At 37.8% G+C, this 18,133-nt stretch overlaps 1 protein-coding gene across 1 annotated transcript; it reads left to right on the forward strand.

Moving 5' to 3' along the window:
- The first annotated feature begins 12,650 nt into the window (after positions 1 to 12,650).
- Positions 12,651 to 13,367, forward strand: LOC145029505 (uncharacterized). The gene has a single exon (XM_078978020.1). It carries the CDS (start codon positions 12,651 to 12,653, stop codon positions 13,365 to 13,367), a length of 717 nt encoding a protein of 238 aa, XP_078834146.1.
- The last annotated feature ends 4,766 nt before the right edge of the window (positions 13,368 to 18,133 follow it).

Genomic DNA, 18,133 nt, shown 5'->3' on the forward strand with positions numbered 1-18,133 from the left:
TTTTAAACTCTTTTTTTTTTGGATTCTTAAGGTTTCAACATAGGCAATCGAGTTTTAAGGAGCTCCAATACATAAATGATGGAAATATCAATGGGGTTGTATATTATAAGGGGACATCATATGGGAAACACCAATGGGTTAATCCCTACCAAAACAAGTTTCTCACGCTCACATTCATGTATCGTATATCTCATCACAATTATTTGATACAAAATTTTCTTATTTTACCGACAATTTGTCTGTATAACTTCGGATGTCAATTTTAAATCCCCCAAAAATCAGCAAAAAAATTAACATTGAATTGATGTTTTCCTGAAATTATAGGCTACGATAAAGTATTTGATTTTAAAATTCACAATATAATATCTAAATATTTTAGGAATCAGAATGGATTCTATAATCGAACCTGTGTATAAATACGTTTGCTATCATGTAACATATTGTCACAATTTCCCATATGTAGTTCAGGCTGCCATCGTTATTCTTTGAACGCAATCTGCATACATGTATGTATTTTATTTCCTTCATGTTATACATACCATTGTCTGATAAAGTTCAAAGAAGAATCTTGCATTATTTATTCATTGAATGCTTCATTTAGATGGTTAATTTTTTTATGTTTGCTAAAATGTTCATATCTCGCACTCTATGTGTTTGCTAAAATGCCTCAGAGAAATGAAAATATTGGACTATGACTTAAGTTTTATTTGCATCGTCTATATTGTAGCTTTTGTTAGTTGTGTGTGTTACAGATTCATGGCTCCAAAAAACATCACACTACTTGGACAACTTGATTTGTCGCATGAGAAGTTCACTTTGAAAGTTCGAGTCATTCACTTGACTAAACAACTAACTTATGATAAAAAGAAGACCTTTCGTATTTATATGATATTAGGTTATGAAGAGGTATTTATTCAATTTATTATTTTTTTGTCTCATTTTTTGTTAAGCATACTACTTCTCAATGGTATTTTAATAATTATGTTAATATTTTAAATTATGATTTTTGCATATAAGGTACTAAAATTGAAGCTAAAGTTCCAAGTAGGTGGGTTTTCAGATTTTAAAAGATGCATGTTGAAAATGAATCTTTTTATATTGAGAATCCTCGTGTTGGCGAAAACACGGCGGATAACAAATTTGTGATTAATTCGAACAAATTACGTTTCTATTTAATCACAATGGTTACCAAATCCAATGATTTTGTGTGTCCTCTCTACGGTTTTTCTTTTGAGAACTAGCAAAAAATCATTGAAAATAATATTCTAGAAAAAACACCAGTCGGTTAGTGCTTAATCTAAATTTAATTATTTAATTTATTATATTTTTCTTTCTTACACTACAATTCCTAATACATGTGTTATACTTTGTGCTACACTTTGATTTTCTTTAGATGTAATTGGTCGCATGTTATTATATTTTCAGATGGAGACTTTTATATCAAAGCATGGCAAGGAAACACATAGACAGAATATGCAAATCCAAGATTTAGAGTGAGAAACGGTTATTGTACCTAAAGAATATTATTTTATTTGTATAACAATCTCATTTCCCCTTTATTTTTTCTGAGGCCGAAAAGTGAATGTTATTTTATGCGATGAGTATTCTCAACAATTTGTTGATTATGTGTCAAATAATTCGGAAGAAAGGACTTTATGATAATTATCCAGTTTGGAAAAGTGTCTGATTATCGCGGTATGTTTCTTACTTTAATATTTTTTGTTTGGTTACCATTATTGTCCCTTCACATGTCCATTTTCTAAAATAAAGCTTAAATTAAAGAATTAAGCTATAGACAATATGCATGATATGCATAATTGTACTCTATAAAATTATATTTTTTTTAGTTTTTTCATTATAACTTATATTGTTATTTTTTTTCATGACTGATTTGCCCCCGGAATCTTTATATTATTTTGCCAGAAATAAAACTTATAACAGAACATCAAAATCAAAAAACAACATTATACTTTAACAAAAAATAAATTTCTGCCACTTTAAACAATAAATTGATAGTATATTTTATTAGGAATCAATTATAATGTTTTGACCATACTCAAATAACTACTACATAACAAATCATATTTATTCCATTTTTTACACAGAAACCTGAAATCTAACTCTTTTTTGCAAGTCGTTTGTCTGTTTAAAATTTGTACTCTGTTACCAAGCTTTACATCAGTGCTAACATAGAAGAAAATTCGTACTCTATTACCAAGCTTTACATTAATGCTAACATAGAAGAAATCCTAAAATTCAAGAACACGTTAGATATCATCCATCTTTTTTCTTAATATTATATTGTTTTTATGCATTTTGTCCATAACAAAAATTAAACTTTATTCATGAACGGTTTTGTTTCCAAAAATTCTTTTGAAAATCTGTCTGCTAATTGTAGCAAAGATTCATCATCCATGTTGTATTCTGAGACTGATGAGTTTCTTTTGAAAAATGAGTTCAAACCTATTACTGAAATCCAAGAAATCTCAAAGGTATTTTTTTCTAAAGTTTTACTTAATTTCAATTGATTGTATTGTAAAACAACTTCTAATTTTTATAGGTAAGGCAAGTTATTTTGCTTGGTACAATTAATCGTGTGCGCACAGATTTTTCATAGTATTATTGGGGATGTAAATCGTGTCAAAAGAAGGTTGATGAAGATATTATGATGAACATTGAGCTAAATGATGGATTGAACGACAAACAAATGGTTGTGTGTTCATCATCAATTTGCAAAAATGAAGTTTTTTCTATTGTTCCTAGGTATTGAATACATACTTTATGCTTTCTCTTTGTTATTATTTTTTTACACATTAATGTAATATTTCATTAATGTTTTTTAATAGGTTTATGTTTAAAATCCCAAATAGAGTCCAAGATCGTACATGAGTAATTTTATTGACTCTTTTTGATGGTGATGCTAAAAGGCTTTTAAAAAAAATGCACAAGAATTGTTGGAAATTTTTAATGAGGTTGAGTCTGTATGACTAATTTTATTGACTTTTTTTGATGGTGATGCTAAAAGGCTTTTAAAAAAAATGCACAAGAATTGTTGGAAAATTTTAATGAGGTTGAGTCTTTTTTACTATACAACTTAATTGTTCTTCTCATGTTTTATCTTACACATTATTCAACTGTATTTGTCTTGTAGGATGGTAATACTGCTATTTTCCCTGTTGAAATCACTGATCTACTTGAGAGGAAATTTACGTTTCTGATTATAATATGAAAAATAAAGTTCAAGGGTATTCAATACGCAAGTTGACTGCTGACTCTAAAATACTTTCTGAACTTGAAAAGAAGTTTACAATTGAACATGTATCAAAATAGCACAATTTATTTAATCCTTATAATATTTATATTGTTTAAGCAATTCTTACCATGTTCTTATTTGCAACATGTTGATTTTGACTCTTTCAACACTTCAACCTTTGAAGTCACCTCTCAAGAAACTGCCAATTTGAAGGTGCTATTTATTTTATATTTAAATTTAAATTTAACTTCATTTGCATTACTACTTAACTAACATTTTTATGTACTTTAAAAAAAGTATGCAATATCATTCACGGGAGATAATATCACTCCGGCCTCTAATGTTGAGAAAGCATAGTGACAAGTCCATTGGCCAAACATCGTTTTTCTAAAGTTGTATCTCCAAATGGAGAGCTAAAGTGCAATCTTTCTGAAGTTTACGATATTGATGACCTACCAGCAATGTCATCGACAAAAGTGAGTTGAACTTTCATGGATGATGGCTTTTCGGCATATGGCAAGATGGAACTTTTGATTCAAAAAATACAGAAATAAATGAATCTTTAAGCATTTAAAACCATTTGGATATTTTAAGTGCATTGTCCCTTTTAAAACTATTTAAGCTTTGGGTTTTTCTTTTGTGGGTTTGTTTTGCGTTGATGGTTGGAACAATTTGATATTATTTTATTGTGTTTGAATTACCTTTATGGACTTATTAGGATTATTTTGGTGAAAATTGCATTGTGTTTTTTCTATTAAGTTTTTCAATTTTTTTTTTCATATATTTATCACTTATATAACTATTACATTATTCAGAAATACAAAAAATTTACCATTATAATTATTTAATTTTCTTATTCTTTTGTAGAATAGTCATGTTAATTAAATCAATAAATATTTGTTTTATAGATACGTTAAAGGGTTGATTTTTTTTTTTCAAAATTTTTCATAATAAATTGGTTTTGTTACGTGTTCTTGGTTTGCACTTGTATACATCTTTACATAAAAAACGCAAAAAAACAAATAAAAAACCAACTTTATAACATATATTCTCTTTATAGCACATATTAGCTTTTTATTTATTCCAATATAATTTTATGATTTTATTGTATTTTATATGTGTGTTTTAACAAAATACACAAACTACAACAAATTTGTTTATTTTGCTCCTCTCATAAAAACTACTTTATACCATGTCATAATATTGCATTGTATCGTTCTATTTTATTATGCTTTTTTGTTTTTACACCATAATAGCATCATACTTGCATTTTTATCTCTTAATAGCATCATAGTTTCATTTGTATCACGTAATACATTATGTGATACAAATTAGACTATGATGCTATTAAGGGATAAAAATGCAAATATTCATTTCTTATAATAACATTGTATAGTACACGGGTCTCACACCTAATACCTATTATTACATAAAGGATGATTACAACTACTGTAGAAAAGGTTTCTTGATCTATTAAAACTGATTGAAGCTCATAATTGGTTGGGCTCTCCCTTGGCTTTAATTAGGGTGGTGATCTAATTGGAGATTTTTGTTAAGTGTTATGGAATTCGAATAGAAGGTGATAAGAAGCTAATGGATCAGTAGAAGGGTGGTGAGTAATTGGAGATTTTTGTTCAGTGTTATGGAATTCGAATTTATAGGTGATAAGTGTTGTAAATCAAAAGACACGCAAGGAAACCGACAAATAATATTGTGAATTATATGTCGATTAGTTGAGAATAATAAATTCAATTATTATTATTATATTACCGAGTTTCGTCCAAAACCAAATCTATCCTTCTCAATTAGATCCGATTATAAGAAAGGTAGAAGAAGACTGTCCTGTTATTGGACGAATGAAACACAAGACAGAAAAATAAAACCGACCTGTTGATAGCTGACTTGATCTTGAAGCAACTGCACGGATCAGATTCCTGTCCTTAAAGGTTTTTACTTCGCTTGTATTGGCTGTAAGCAACAGAGTAAAACCCCAGGATTTAATGCAGCTGGATCGATATTCCAACAGCACTGGAAATCGACAAACACAAAGCGACTACTCGGAAACTAGAAGAAAAAAAACCGCAGAGAGAGGGAGAGAGCTTTGAGAATTCGTGTGTGTTTTGAATGGCTCCTAGAGAGCTATATTTATAGGTATCGAAACCCTAGAAGGCATAAACCGGGCCCCCATAGGCCGGCCCCAGAAACCCTAGGGCGACAGCTTGCTCTCCAAGCAAGCCGTTTCCTTATCCTTCTAGAACGCCCCGATGACTTATCCATTACGAAGTCAACGCCGGTCAACCATTTGACCGGGTCGGTCAAATCGGCTTGACCCGAACTCACCAAAAACAAAAGCTCCTCAGCTCCCAGCGACCGATGCGTCGTGCAAAGTGCGCCTAAATCGCGTCATTTCGCGCACTCGCGGCGTCGGCTAGTGCTAGGCTAGGCTAGGCGCGCGCGTGGGCTTGGCCCATTCCTTTGATCCACTAAAGCCTTTGAAGGCTTACCAAGGGAATAGGATTATAAACCCCCAAAAGTTTCTTCTCCCCACCAATGTGGGATACAAAGGAAATTGCCAACTTGCAAATCCTTTATATATATAAAGTTCCAACAATCCCCCACCAAGTTGGTAAGTTTCCTTTCACTCAGACAGATGATGTCACTCGGGTGTCACGAAGATTAAACCCTAGTTTAATGAGAACAAACAAGAAGAGACCGATTCAATGGTATCCTTATAGGTTTAAACCATGAACCTTAATGACCTCTCCGGTTTACCCCCACACACGACAAGTCATATTTGTGTTCTCCCTGAGCGCTATTATGGCCATGCGCTATAAATCCTTTTCATGACCCTTTAGAAGATAAACCACTAATCTTCACTTGAGGCGGCACCACCTCTAGATCATATAGGCATAGTTTTACAACATCTTCGTTGCTTAGATGTCTCCAAAACTACGTTAAGAGTCGTAACTCAACCTTATTCTCGGCAACGACGCACTATCCTACCTCACATGGATCTATCATGAATGATAGTACCTTCTATCGTTAGTGATTTCGTTGTTACCCTTTAAACTTGAAAATTAGGAGCACTAATGTCAAGTTAGGTTTCCATCACTAAACGATTCTATTGTGGTTTAAGACCCATGACTCTCGTGGTAGACGTAACCAAATCTCTCGTCAGAGGTTTGGTGAACGGATCTGCCGAGTTCCTACTTGTCTTGACATAGACAACCTTGATGGTACCACTTTCAATTAGTTGTCTCACAAAATTGTGACGCAGACCTACATGTCTTGACTTCCCATTATATACCGCATTATATACTTTAGACAGTGTGGCCTCACTGTCACAGTACATGGGTATTGAAGGCATCGGAATATCCCACAAACGTATATCCATAAGTAGATCTCGAATCCACTCTGCCTCTTTGCCTGCTGCTGCTAAGGCAATTAGCTCAGCTTCCATCGTTGAATGAGCTATGCATGTCTGTTTCTTGCTCGCCCAAGAAATAGCACCACCAGCTAGAGTATAAATCCAACCACTTGTGGACTTTGAATCACTAGTGTGATCAATCCAGCTGGCATCAGAATAACCTTCAAGTATTCCATTAGATGACGAATATGTCAATTCAAAAGTACTTGTCCTTTTCAGGTATCCTAGTACTCTACCCACTGCTTTCCAGTGCTCCGTTCCTGGATTAACTGTATACTGACTCAACTTGCTTACAGCGAATGCGATGTCAGGTCGCGTGCAGTGAGTAGCATACATCATGCTCCCAATTGCACTAGCATATTCTAGTTGGGCCACAACTCGACCAGAATTCACCTTAAGTTTCACACTTGAATCAAAAGGAGTGTTAAATTCCTTAATGTTCAAATGTTGAAACTTTGTCAGAATTTTCTCTATGTAATGAGATTGACTCAGAGAAATCTGACCACCCGTCCTCTTCACCTTGATACCAAGAATAGTATCTACTTCTCCAAGATCTTTCATCTTAAAGTTCGAGGATAGGTATTTCTTCGTCTCAAGAATACCTTCTAGGTGAGTGCCAATGATCAACATATCATCAACATAAAGACATATAACTACTATGTAATCAGATGTATGTTTTGAGTAAATACATCTGTCAGCACTATTGTGCTGAAAACCAAAGGCAGCCACAGTGGTGTCAAATCTCTCATGCCACTGTTTAGGAGCTTGTTTCAACCCGTACAAAGACTTAACAAGTCTACATACTTTGTTTTCTTGTCCAGGTATTACGAAACCTTCAGGTTGCTCCAGGTAAATCTCCTCTTTGAGATAACCATTCAGAAAGGCTGTCTTCACATCCATTTGATGAATATACAATCCCTTCAAAGCTGATATTGCTATGAGAGTCCTAATTGAACTAATTCTAGCAACTGGGGCATAGGTATCAAAATAATCAATCCCTTCTCGCTGCCTATAGCCCTTTGTAACCAACCTTGCTTTATAAGCAGATATGGATCCATCAGGATGATATTTCTTCTTGAATATCCATTTGGATCCTATGGGTCTTCTCCCCTTGGGTAGATCAGCTAACTCCCAAGTTCCATTACCCATAATTGAATCCATTTCGTCATTGATTGCTTCCTTCCACAGAGGAGCATCCCGAGACGTCATGGCTTCAGTAAATGTCTTAGGATCATCATCCAAATTAATTGAAAAAATGACCTCTCTCGTCACTTTCGTTTCTGTTCCTTCGACCAGATAAGAATAGAAATCATCTCCAAAGGTTTTCTCAATTCTAGCCCTAGTACTTCTCCTTGGTTCCTCCACACTGGGAGGAGGTGGGAGTATTTCTTGAGAGGTACTTGTAAGTGTTGTATGACTAGAGTTTTCTTCATCCTTAGAAAACTTGTCCTCAAAGAATTCCACATCTCTGGATTCCACAACAACACCAGAATCAATATCTAGTAATCGGTAAGCCTTGCTATTTTGAGCATATCCAATAAATATACTCTTATTAGCTCGTGCTCCCAATTTGGTTCGCTTAGGATCGGGAGTCCGATAATAAGCAACACACCCCCACACTTTCAAATAGTCTAGGTTAGGCTTTCTACCTTTCCACAACTCATAAGGGCTTGTAGGAATCACACGACTAGTGATCCTGTTATGAACATAACAAGCAGTCAATAGTGCTTCCCCCCACAGATTGTTTGGTTGACCTGATTGGTTCAACATACAGTTGACCATCTCACAAAGAGTTCGGTTCTTTCTTTCAGCCAAACCATTCTGTTGAGGGGTGTATGGTGATGTTCTCTCATGTTTGATTCCATTCTCTTCACAGAATGTGTCAAACTCTTGGTTGAAATATTCTCCGCCTCTGTCCGAGCGAAGAATTTTGATGTGTCTTTCAAGTTGATTTTCGACCTCAGCCTTATATCGTTTAAATGCATCAAAAGCTTCATCTTTTGATCTCAGCAAATAAACATGTAGATATCTACTGAAGTCATCACAGAATGTGATGAAATACCTTTTTCCTCCTCGAGTAAGGATTCCATTTAACTCACATATATCAGAATGAATCAACTCAAGTAAAGATGTGTTTCTCTTAACTGATGGAAATGGTTTCTTTGTGAACTTTGATTTTACACATGTTTCACATTTTTCAAAATCTTTTGAGTCATATTTTAACATACCTTTAGTTTGCATTTTTTCAATGTTTTTAACATTAGTGTGAGCTAAACGTTTATGCCATAAAGAAATTGAACAAACAATATAACCAGAAAAGTTCACTTCATTCACATTAGCAACCAATCCATCAATTACATCATTACCAACACTCGACACCCTAGCAACACTAGAAACACCACACTCAACACTAGGACCACTCACATTTCCTTCATCACTAAGACACAAGCGATACATTCCCGAAGTATTGTTCGCCCTCCCAACATGTCTTCTGCCTTTAGTGATCACAATTTTGCCTCTCGCAAGCACCATCTTGAACCTAGCCTTGTCAAACTTGTCCGCAGAAACCAAACCCTTTGAGATGGTAGGAACATGAAGAACATCTCGAAGAGTCACCCATTCACCACGTGTGAACTTCAAACGAACGTCACCCCTTCCTAGAACTTCAGCTCTATGGCCATCAGCACAGACGACAACCGTCCCATGAGGCATGGGTTGGTAGGTGCGAAAGCTCTCTCGTTGCCCACAAACATGCATAGTGGCTCCAGTGTCTACGAACCAACCTCGAGCACAGATTGCTCGAGTAAGAGAGGAGATCATGAAAATCTCTCCAAGGTTCACACTAGCCACCATTTCAGTAACTTTCTCAACTGCATGTGCAACCGGTATGGATTTGCGATCTTTGCATTCTCTCGCATAGTGCCCAATCTCTCCGCAGACGTGGCAAGGACCGGCCCTTTTTGGCTTTGAGTTAGGATTTTGATGACCCGGTTTCTTGAAGCTTTGTTTCTTGGGCCCAAAGTTCTTCTTGTTCTGTCCCCCAGATTTGCCTTTGTGGCTAGAATTCCCACCTGACACATGATGCACACTTTGTCCAACTTTACCTCGCTTGTCCCTGATGCGAGTTTCCTCCTCAATGCGGAGGTGTTTCATCAGATCATCCAAGGAGTAGTCCTCAGATTTGTGCATCATTCTCTTAGAGAAATCTTTCCACGAGGGTGGCAGTTTTGCGATTATCGCACCAACCTGAAAGAGTTCTGGAAGAGAGATGGTGAGTGCGTTCAACTTGTTGACCATGACTTGGAGTTCATGCACTTGCTCCATAATTTGTTTGTCATCAACCATTTGAAACTCAAGGTACTTGGACACAAGGTACTTATTAGTACCTTCTTCATGTGCCTTATACTTGAGTTCCAACGCACTCCAAAGCTCTTTAGGATCTTTGACCGGCGAGTAAAGATCATAGAGCCGATCAGATAGGGAATTCTTGATGTGACCCACACACAATTCCTCGGATTCTCTACGCAGAATCCTTTGTTTTTCCAGTTCTGCAATGACCGTTGGGTCCACAGATTCCCCTTCCTTTGGAATGGGATCATCAGGAATCGGTGCCAGTTTTGGGTCCAACAAAAAGGAGAGCTTCAAGACATGAAGCATGAACTTGACCTTTTCGGCCCAACGAGTGTAGTTCTGACCATCGAATTGGTCAAGTTTGGCAAACTCTTGGTTCATGAAGTGGAGGCTAGCAGTAGAGTCCATTAGTCTGTTGATAGATCACAATATATAATAAAAACCTTTAAGATTGTTGTAAATCAAAAGACACGCAAGGAAACCGACAAATAATATTGTGAATTATATGTCGATTAGTTGCGAATAATAAATTCAATTATTATTATTATATTACCGAGTTTCGTCCAAAACCAAATCTATCCTTCTCAATTAGATCCGATTATAAGAAAGGTAGAAGAAGACTGTCCTGTTATTGGACGAATGAAACACAAGACATAAAAATAAAACCGACCTGTTGATAGCTGACTTGATCTTGAAGCAACTGCACGGATCAGATTCCTATCCTTAAAGATTTTTACTTCGCTTGTATTGGCTGTAAGCAACAGAGTAAAACCCCAGGATTTAATGCAGCTGGATCGATATTCCAACAGCACTGGAAATCGGCAAACACAAAGCGACTACTCGGAAACTAGAAGAAAAAAAACCGCAGAGAGAGGGAGAGAGCTTTGAGAATTCGTGTGTGTTTTGAATGGCTCCTAGAGAGCTATATTTATAGGTATCGAAACCCTAGAAGGCATAAACCAGGCCCCAGAAACCCTAGGGCGACAGCTTGCTCTCCAAGCAAGCCGTTTCCTTATCCTTCTAGAACGCCCCGATGACTTATCCATTACGAAGTCAACGCCGGTCAACCATTTGACCGGGTCGGTCAAATCGGCTTGACCCGAACTCACCAAAAACAAAAGCTCCTCAGCTCACGAGGGGCCCCCATAGGCCGGCCACAGAAACCCTAGGGCGACAACTTGCTCTCCAAGCAAGCCGTTTCCTTATCCTTCTAGAACGCCCTGATGACTTATCCATTACGAAGTCAACGCCGGTCAACCATTTGACCGGGTCGGTCAAATCGGCTTGACCCGAACTCACCAAAAACAAAAGCTCCTCAGCTCCCAGCCATTTCGCACCTAAATCGCGCACTCGCGGCATCGGCTAGTGCTAGGCTAGGCGCACGCGTGGGCTTGGCCCATTCCTTTGATCCACTAAAGCCTTTGAAGGCTTACCAAGGGAATAGGATTATAAACCCCCAAAAGTTTCTTCTCCCCACCAATGTGGGATACAAAGGAAATTGCCAACTTGCAAATCCTTTATATATATAAAGTTCCAACAATAAGAAGCTACTGGATCAGTAGTCATCTACTATATTATGATTAACATTTAGAATAGCTTTCGGGGATATAAAATTTTGTATCAACTATTCAAGTTGTTTCGTGTAGTTGCATTTTGTCTTTAGTGTGCTCTCCAATTTGTATTCTGTTTTTCAGCCTCTTTTGGGTTCATTTTATGTTATTTATTTATTTTTTTTTAAATACTGCTGTTCAATAAAAAAAATTAAATATCGGCAATGATTTTTTGTTGAATTAACTTGGCATCGCGTCCTTCAATTTGTTAAAAGTATTTTTATGATAGGTCGTTCACATAAAGCAAATTACTACACTAATATTTGTTAGTTTTAAAAATGTGAGCAATTTCTTGGAAGGTTGCATGCGAAAGTTAATTATAAGGTTATTAATATTAGTTCATTAGTTATTAATCATTTGATTTATGCGCACATATTTAAATTCATGTGGAGTGTTGACTTTCAAAACTTGATATCGGTATAAAAGGCTTTATTTCAATTATTTTGTCTACTTAATATTTATTTGCAACATTAATTTGTTGCATTACTACAACAACAAACAGCCTGTTGGTGGCATATCTTTAAAAAATGCCTAGGTCACATGCATGATACATGAATATATAGATGATCCACTAATACGTATATTGTATATATAAATATATAAATCCCCTCACATGCACACCTACGATACATCATCCCCTCGTGCATGCATCCATTTATTATTACTCTCTCTCTCTCTCTCTCTCTCTCTCTCTCTCTCTCTCTCTCTCTCTCTCTCTCTCTCTCTCTCTCTCTCTCTCTCTCTCTCTTCGTGGAAGCTTCAAGGGGACAAGCTTAGTGAACGTAGCTGGTGCCAATTTGTCATTAACGTACAGATCAAGAAGTACACTTTCATATCTTTTTCCATCTGAGACGAATCGAAAATAATATTATACCCAACATGAGGTATCAATTCATGTCCTATATATACATATGAATATAGAGATCCATATAGAGATCCATTCAGGCATATCAAAGCTAAGATAAAATCAATATTTAAATCTGCAAAAAAAACCCCTCATCTTCAAACTATGTCAATCTTGAATTTCTATTCTCTAAGAGACTTGCACAATTCCGCAAATGATTTGCTCCATTCACCAAGCTTCAAACGAGCTCTTTCCTACCACCAACAAAACCAAACGTCTGTTCAAAAAGTCTCTGAATCGTCCTTAAAGATGTTAGATTCTTGTGGGAGAACAAAAGAAATACTTTTTCTTGTCAAAACTCACATCCAAGAGCTCCAATCCACGTTTCGCAAAATCACCCTTGGTGAAACATCTTCTGCTGAAAATAAATTTTCAGCATATCATGTTCATCGAAAGGATTTGAAGAAACAGATGTTAAACAGGCTAAAGTCTCTAAAAATGACGAAGAACAAGACGACGACAAGCAATGATTATGATGACAATAGCATAGTTGTTGTGGCAAATGTGCTTGGTGAAGTTAGGGAAACAATCATTTCGCTTGTGGAGTCGCTTATGTTACTTATGTCGATGCCCAGCCCTAACCCTAACCCTAAGACTAGAAAATCTATGCATTCTAATGGGCTTATTGCGGCCAAGGCTAAGTTTATGAGGGTGAATAGTTTGACCCCATGGGAAAAATGCGAAGTTCACGCAGTTCGACGAGCTATAGAGAGGTTGGAGGCTGTGGAGAGTGCTGTGGAAGACTTGGAGGTTGAACTGGAGTCTATCTTCAAGAGGTTGATAAGAACTAGGGTTTTGCTACTCAACATACTCTCAAATTAGAGAGGTGTATACCCAAAGTATGTATTCTTTGATTCATTTTGTTCTTTATAAAAGATAGATCACGGTCCAGATGTTTGGGACTTTTTCATTGTAAACTAAAGATTCTGACATGTACACTAAATTACCCTCAGATCATCTAAAACAGGCACCATTTTGCCGAAGCTATGCTTTAATATATTATTCTTGATACATTAATCGCCGTACACATAACTTTTTAAATATATTTTAACCCTAAAAGTTACTCCAAACTAGCAACCAAATGATATAATTCATAATTCATCCTAAATATTAATTAAACACACATATTAAAAAAATAATAATTACTACTAACTTTATATAATAAAATGATAATTTTATCGTTACTTTCTATTTAATCTTCCATTAAATGTTTAATTGATTAAGTAATAATGAGAAAGTATTTTGGTAAAAATATTATTTATTTTTAGAAGTATACTATTATTTTGGAACAAACCAAAAAGGAAAAATGAATTATAATTTCGCAAAAGAGGGAGTATATATATATATATATATATATATATATATATATATATATATATATATATATATATATATATATATATATATATATGGTGAGTTTTAATAGAGATCATAATTAACAAAGAACCAAGGAATCAATTGTAAGCATCAGAAATCATAATGATCAACGGCTATGAAAATAGATATACACTTGTACATTGGACGCACACTGTAATATCCGGATTCCGAGGTATATTATTTTATTCATTTATTTTGGAGTTTGTGGAGGGACTCGGCGAGTGCATGAGTCTAATCGGCGAGTCCACACTGTTTAATGAAACCCTAATTTACAGGGTTTGGGACCTATTTAAAGGCCCTTAGGGCCTTCATTTGCGGCTACCAAACCCAAGATAAAAACCCTAAAAGAGCTAGAGCGATTGTGAGAGGAAAAGAGCCATTTCATGATCTTTGTGGTTGATTCTTACAAGAAGGAGGTGTTTCCAGCGTAAAGGAGACCAAGGAGGTGGTGCATCTGTGGATTTCGAGCTAAAGACTTCATCTTTGAGGTATTATATCGCCCCTTTATCTGTTATGTTAAAGGAATCCATAGATGTAGAGTTTTCATGTCCTTTAATAGAAGAAATTGTGAGAACATGGCCCTTATTCACCTTGAGATTTCGGATCTGGACACATAGTGGTCTAAAGAGCTTATCTCAGCTTGCTTTATGTTGAGCTATAGAGGTGTTGAGCTTAGGATGTTATTTTTGGGGCTAAATCACCATGTGAAACCTTCTAGACGTCCCATGAGTGTCAAGATTCGAGCTTTACGTGTTTATCAGGCTTGGGAAGGTTAGATCTATGGACCAAAGGAACAGATCTGACCTTAAGAGGTCAATTGAGTTTGTGCATGGCATGAACTCGTTGAGTCCAAGGGTAGACTCGGCGAGTAGGGTTAGGGTTTCCCGTAAATCACTCAGTGAGTAGACATGCTGAGTTGGGGGAATAACTCAGGGAGTCAGAGAAGGATTAAAGGACTGGAGTTCAAGGCGGAACTCGCCGAGTTGATCTTGAGACTCGGCGAGTTGAGTCGAGGTAGCCCCGCGATTCATGCCAGGTGTGACTCGTCGAGCAAGGGGAGGGACTCGGCATGCCAAACGAGACTAGGGAGTTAGTGTACACGTGTAGACTCGCCGAGTTGCCCAAGTGCACTCGACGAGTTGGGTCAAAGTTTGACCGTTGACTTTGGTTGACTTTTAGGGTTTGGTTAACAATGAGGGCCTTTGAGCCAAAAGAGGGGTAAAATGGTCTTTTACCCTTCTGAGGGTGCCAAGAGAGGGTTGAGTTTAGTCTTGAGAGTTATATTTATGAGAGTATTACTGATGGTGTGCCTAGGGCAGCACAACAGAGCCACATCCAAGCCCTAGAGTTGGGCACACCAGCCAGGCCCAGCCCAGCAGGCTCAGCGCCCGCTGGCGCCCACGGGAGCGAAACGCCCAGGCGGAAGGCTCGTGCCCGCCAAGTAACGCTCCTTGCTCCAAGAAAAAAGGTACGATCAGGAGACAAATAGTAGGATCAGAGCATTACCATCAGAGCTAATGAGAGCGCTCTAGCGGTTGAGGGCGCACGACCCTCCAATCAACGCCTCTGATCCTTTCTCCCCGAAAGCGATCCTATCTGGTACTGATCAGGCAGCAGCGCTAGGTATAAAAGGATGCACTCTCAGACCAGCGAGGTAAGTTCTCTGGCCCTTCTAGAGAACGCATACACAAACCCTAAATCATTCCCTAACTTGACCGTCGGAGCGTTCTTCCGGGAGCCCCTCCCGGGAAGCGGCTGACAGACCTTGTTCTCTGTGATCTTGCAGTGATAACCAGGCAACCAAGAAGAGTTCATCCGTGAAGCAAGGTGTGTTCCCCTCGCCGGACTGAGAAGGTACATTTGTCTCCGGTGATGCAGAATCGAAAAAAGAACTTGAAGACAAAGTAGTCGGGAAGGTACCCGTTTGCCCTACAGATCATCTAGAAGGCAACCACTTTGTTGATAGCATTAGGGGACAACATCTGAAGACTACAGCCATCCTTTTGAAGGACTTCCTCCTGAAATTTCGTCAGGGGAAATCGTATACCGGTGTCCAGGGTTTTCAGGAAAACCCTAATTTTGCCAGGGGGAGGGGAAGAGATGCTAGAGCCAGGAGAGGGAAATTCCACACCTTCTAAGGAGGATAAGCCATAAGTGGTCTCTAATTGTCGATACTCGGCAGCAGAAGGGATGATTCCGGGAAAGTTAGCCATGAAAGGGAAAGAAGGATGAGCACAAAGAGAAAGGGAGGAACAGATGAAGCGAAAGAACAAATATACAAATACCCTTCTGAGGGCCTTTAACTTTGGTTGACTTTTAGGGTTTGGTCAACAATGAGGGCCTTTGAGCAAAAAGAGGGGTAAAATGGTCTTTTACCCTTCTGAGGGTGCCAAGAGAGGGTTGAGTCTAGTCCTGAGAGTTATATTTATGAGAGTATTACTTTATGTGATTAGGCGGAGGCTAGATCGTATTTCTATCGAGTCAGAGATTTACCGAGACATCAAAGGTGAGTCTTTTCACTATAGTTTACCTTGAGTGGTAATTAGAGTTATGTGACAGAGTTATTGTATGCTACTTATGAGTTATGCTGCACTGCATCATTTCAATGTGATTTATGCAATGTGTATATCAGAGTATATCAGAGATAGAACCGGAAGGTTCACAAAGCTAGGACCAGAGGGTCCATAGAGTTAGGGCCCAAGGGCCCACAGAGTTATAGCCTCGAGTGGCTAGTATGTGTTATGTATGGTATTTCGGGGAACTCACTAAGCTTTATGCTTACAGTGTTATGTGTTATGTGTTATGTGTTTCAGGTACTAGTGATGATGGCGGGAAGGCGCCGACATGATTCGTACATACGCATGAGATTTTATGTATTTTGATCTTGGGAAATATTTTGTGAAACAAAGATATGCTCGAATGGGATTTTGTTAATAAATGTGTTTGGAAAATGTGTTTTAAAATGCAAAAAATTGTCTTAAATATTACGGTGTTACAATTTGGTATTAGAGCCTTGGTTTGAGGGATTCGGATGCATCTTCGGGCGTATCTGAACTCAAACTGAGGATTTGAGGAAAATTTTGATAATAAAGTAAAATTTTAAAGAGTAAAAAGAGTTTTGAGACAAACAGAGCAGAGCCGTGTGTACGATCAACCAGTGCCCGAACGGTGATTTCCCAAAATACCCTTACAATAAGTGTTAAAAGATACGTTATGCCATGCTATATGATGAATTATGTTATGCATGCTAGAGTAGACTAGGTATTCTTATTAGGACTAGAGTGGCCTGATATATGATGCCTTAGTCTAGGGGTTTTGCTACTAGAGATGCTTGAGAGTGTTTGGATAGCAGCGAGGAGCTTATGAGAGATCTGCTAGTGAGTAGCACATGATTAGAGAGAGTAGCGTACACGGGATTTTGGACTCTGGGAGGAGGACTTGGGATGAATGTTGATGCGGTATGGATGGTAGTATTGGGCCTGTGCTACTGAAGATATCGGGTTAGTGCGCAGTCCAAGTAAGAATCCTTAGGGTACCAAAGATCAAGTAGGATTAGGATATCGAGTGTGTGTACACCTGAGCGAATTACTGATATCTTATGTTGTATTTTAGAGAGGCATCATGGTAGGGACACGCCACAGACCAGGGACCAGTGGACGGGGTGTGAGCGACAAGGAGCTCCGCCAGATGATACATGATGAGGTGGCTGCTGCCATCCGCGATGAGATTCCAGAGATGTTCGGGTCTATCAAGACCACCCTGATAGAGACATTCGATGAGAGATACATTGCTCTTTCTGAGGATGTTGTTGCTGCGGCGACTGCAGCTATATCTGCGACGAGGCCGCAGGGTGGTGATGTGTTGCTGTTCCGAGAATTCAGCAACCCAAAACCACCAGAGTTCGATGGGACCCAGGACCCGATTGCAACGATGAGGTGGATATCAGACATACATGGGTGTTTCTTTACTTGCTCATCTCCTAAGCATTTGAGAGTCTGGTTCGCACCGAACCAGCTTCGCTTGGGAGCGAAGGACTGGTGGAAGTTTGTGACAACGCATTATTCTCCTGCCAAGCTTGCTGCAATGACCTGAGAGAGGTTCACTGATATGTTCCGAGATGAGTACGTTCCCCAGGTGGAGAGAGAGCGTTTGGTCCAGGAGTTTCTAACCCTCAAGCAGGGCACTGATTCTATCACAGTGATTATGAGGAA

This window comes from Lactuca saligna, chromosome 2 (genome assembly GCF_052625555.1).
Source record: "Lactuca saligna cultivar CGN05327 chromosome 2, ASM5262555v1, whole genome shotgun sequence".
Lineage (NCBI taxonomy): Eukaryota > Viridiplantae > Streptophyta > Magnoliopsida > Asterales > Asteraceae > Lactuca > Lactuca saligna.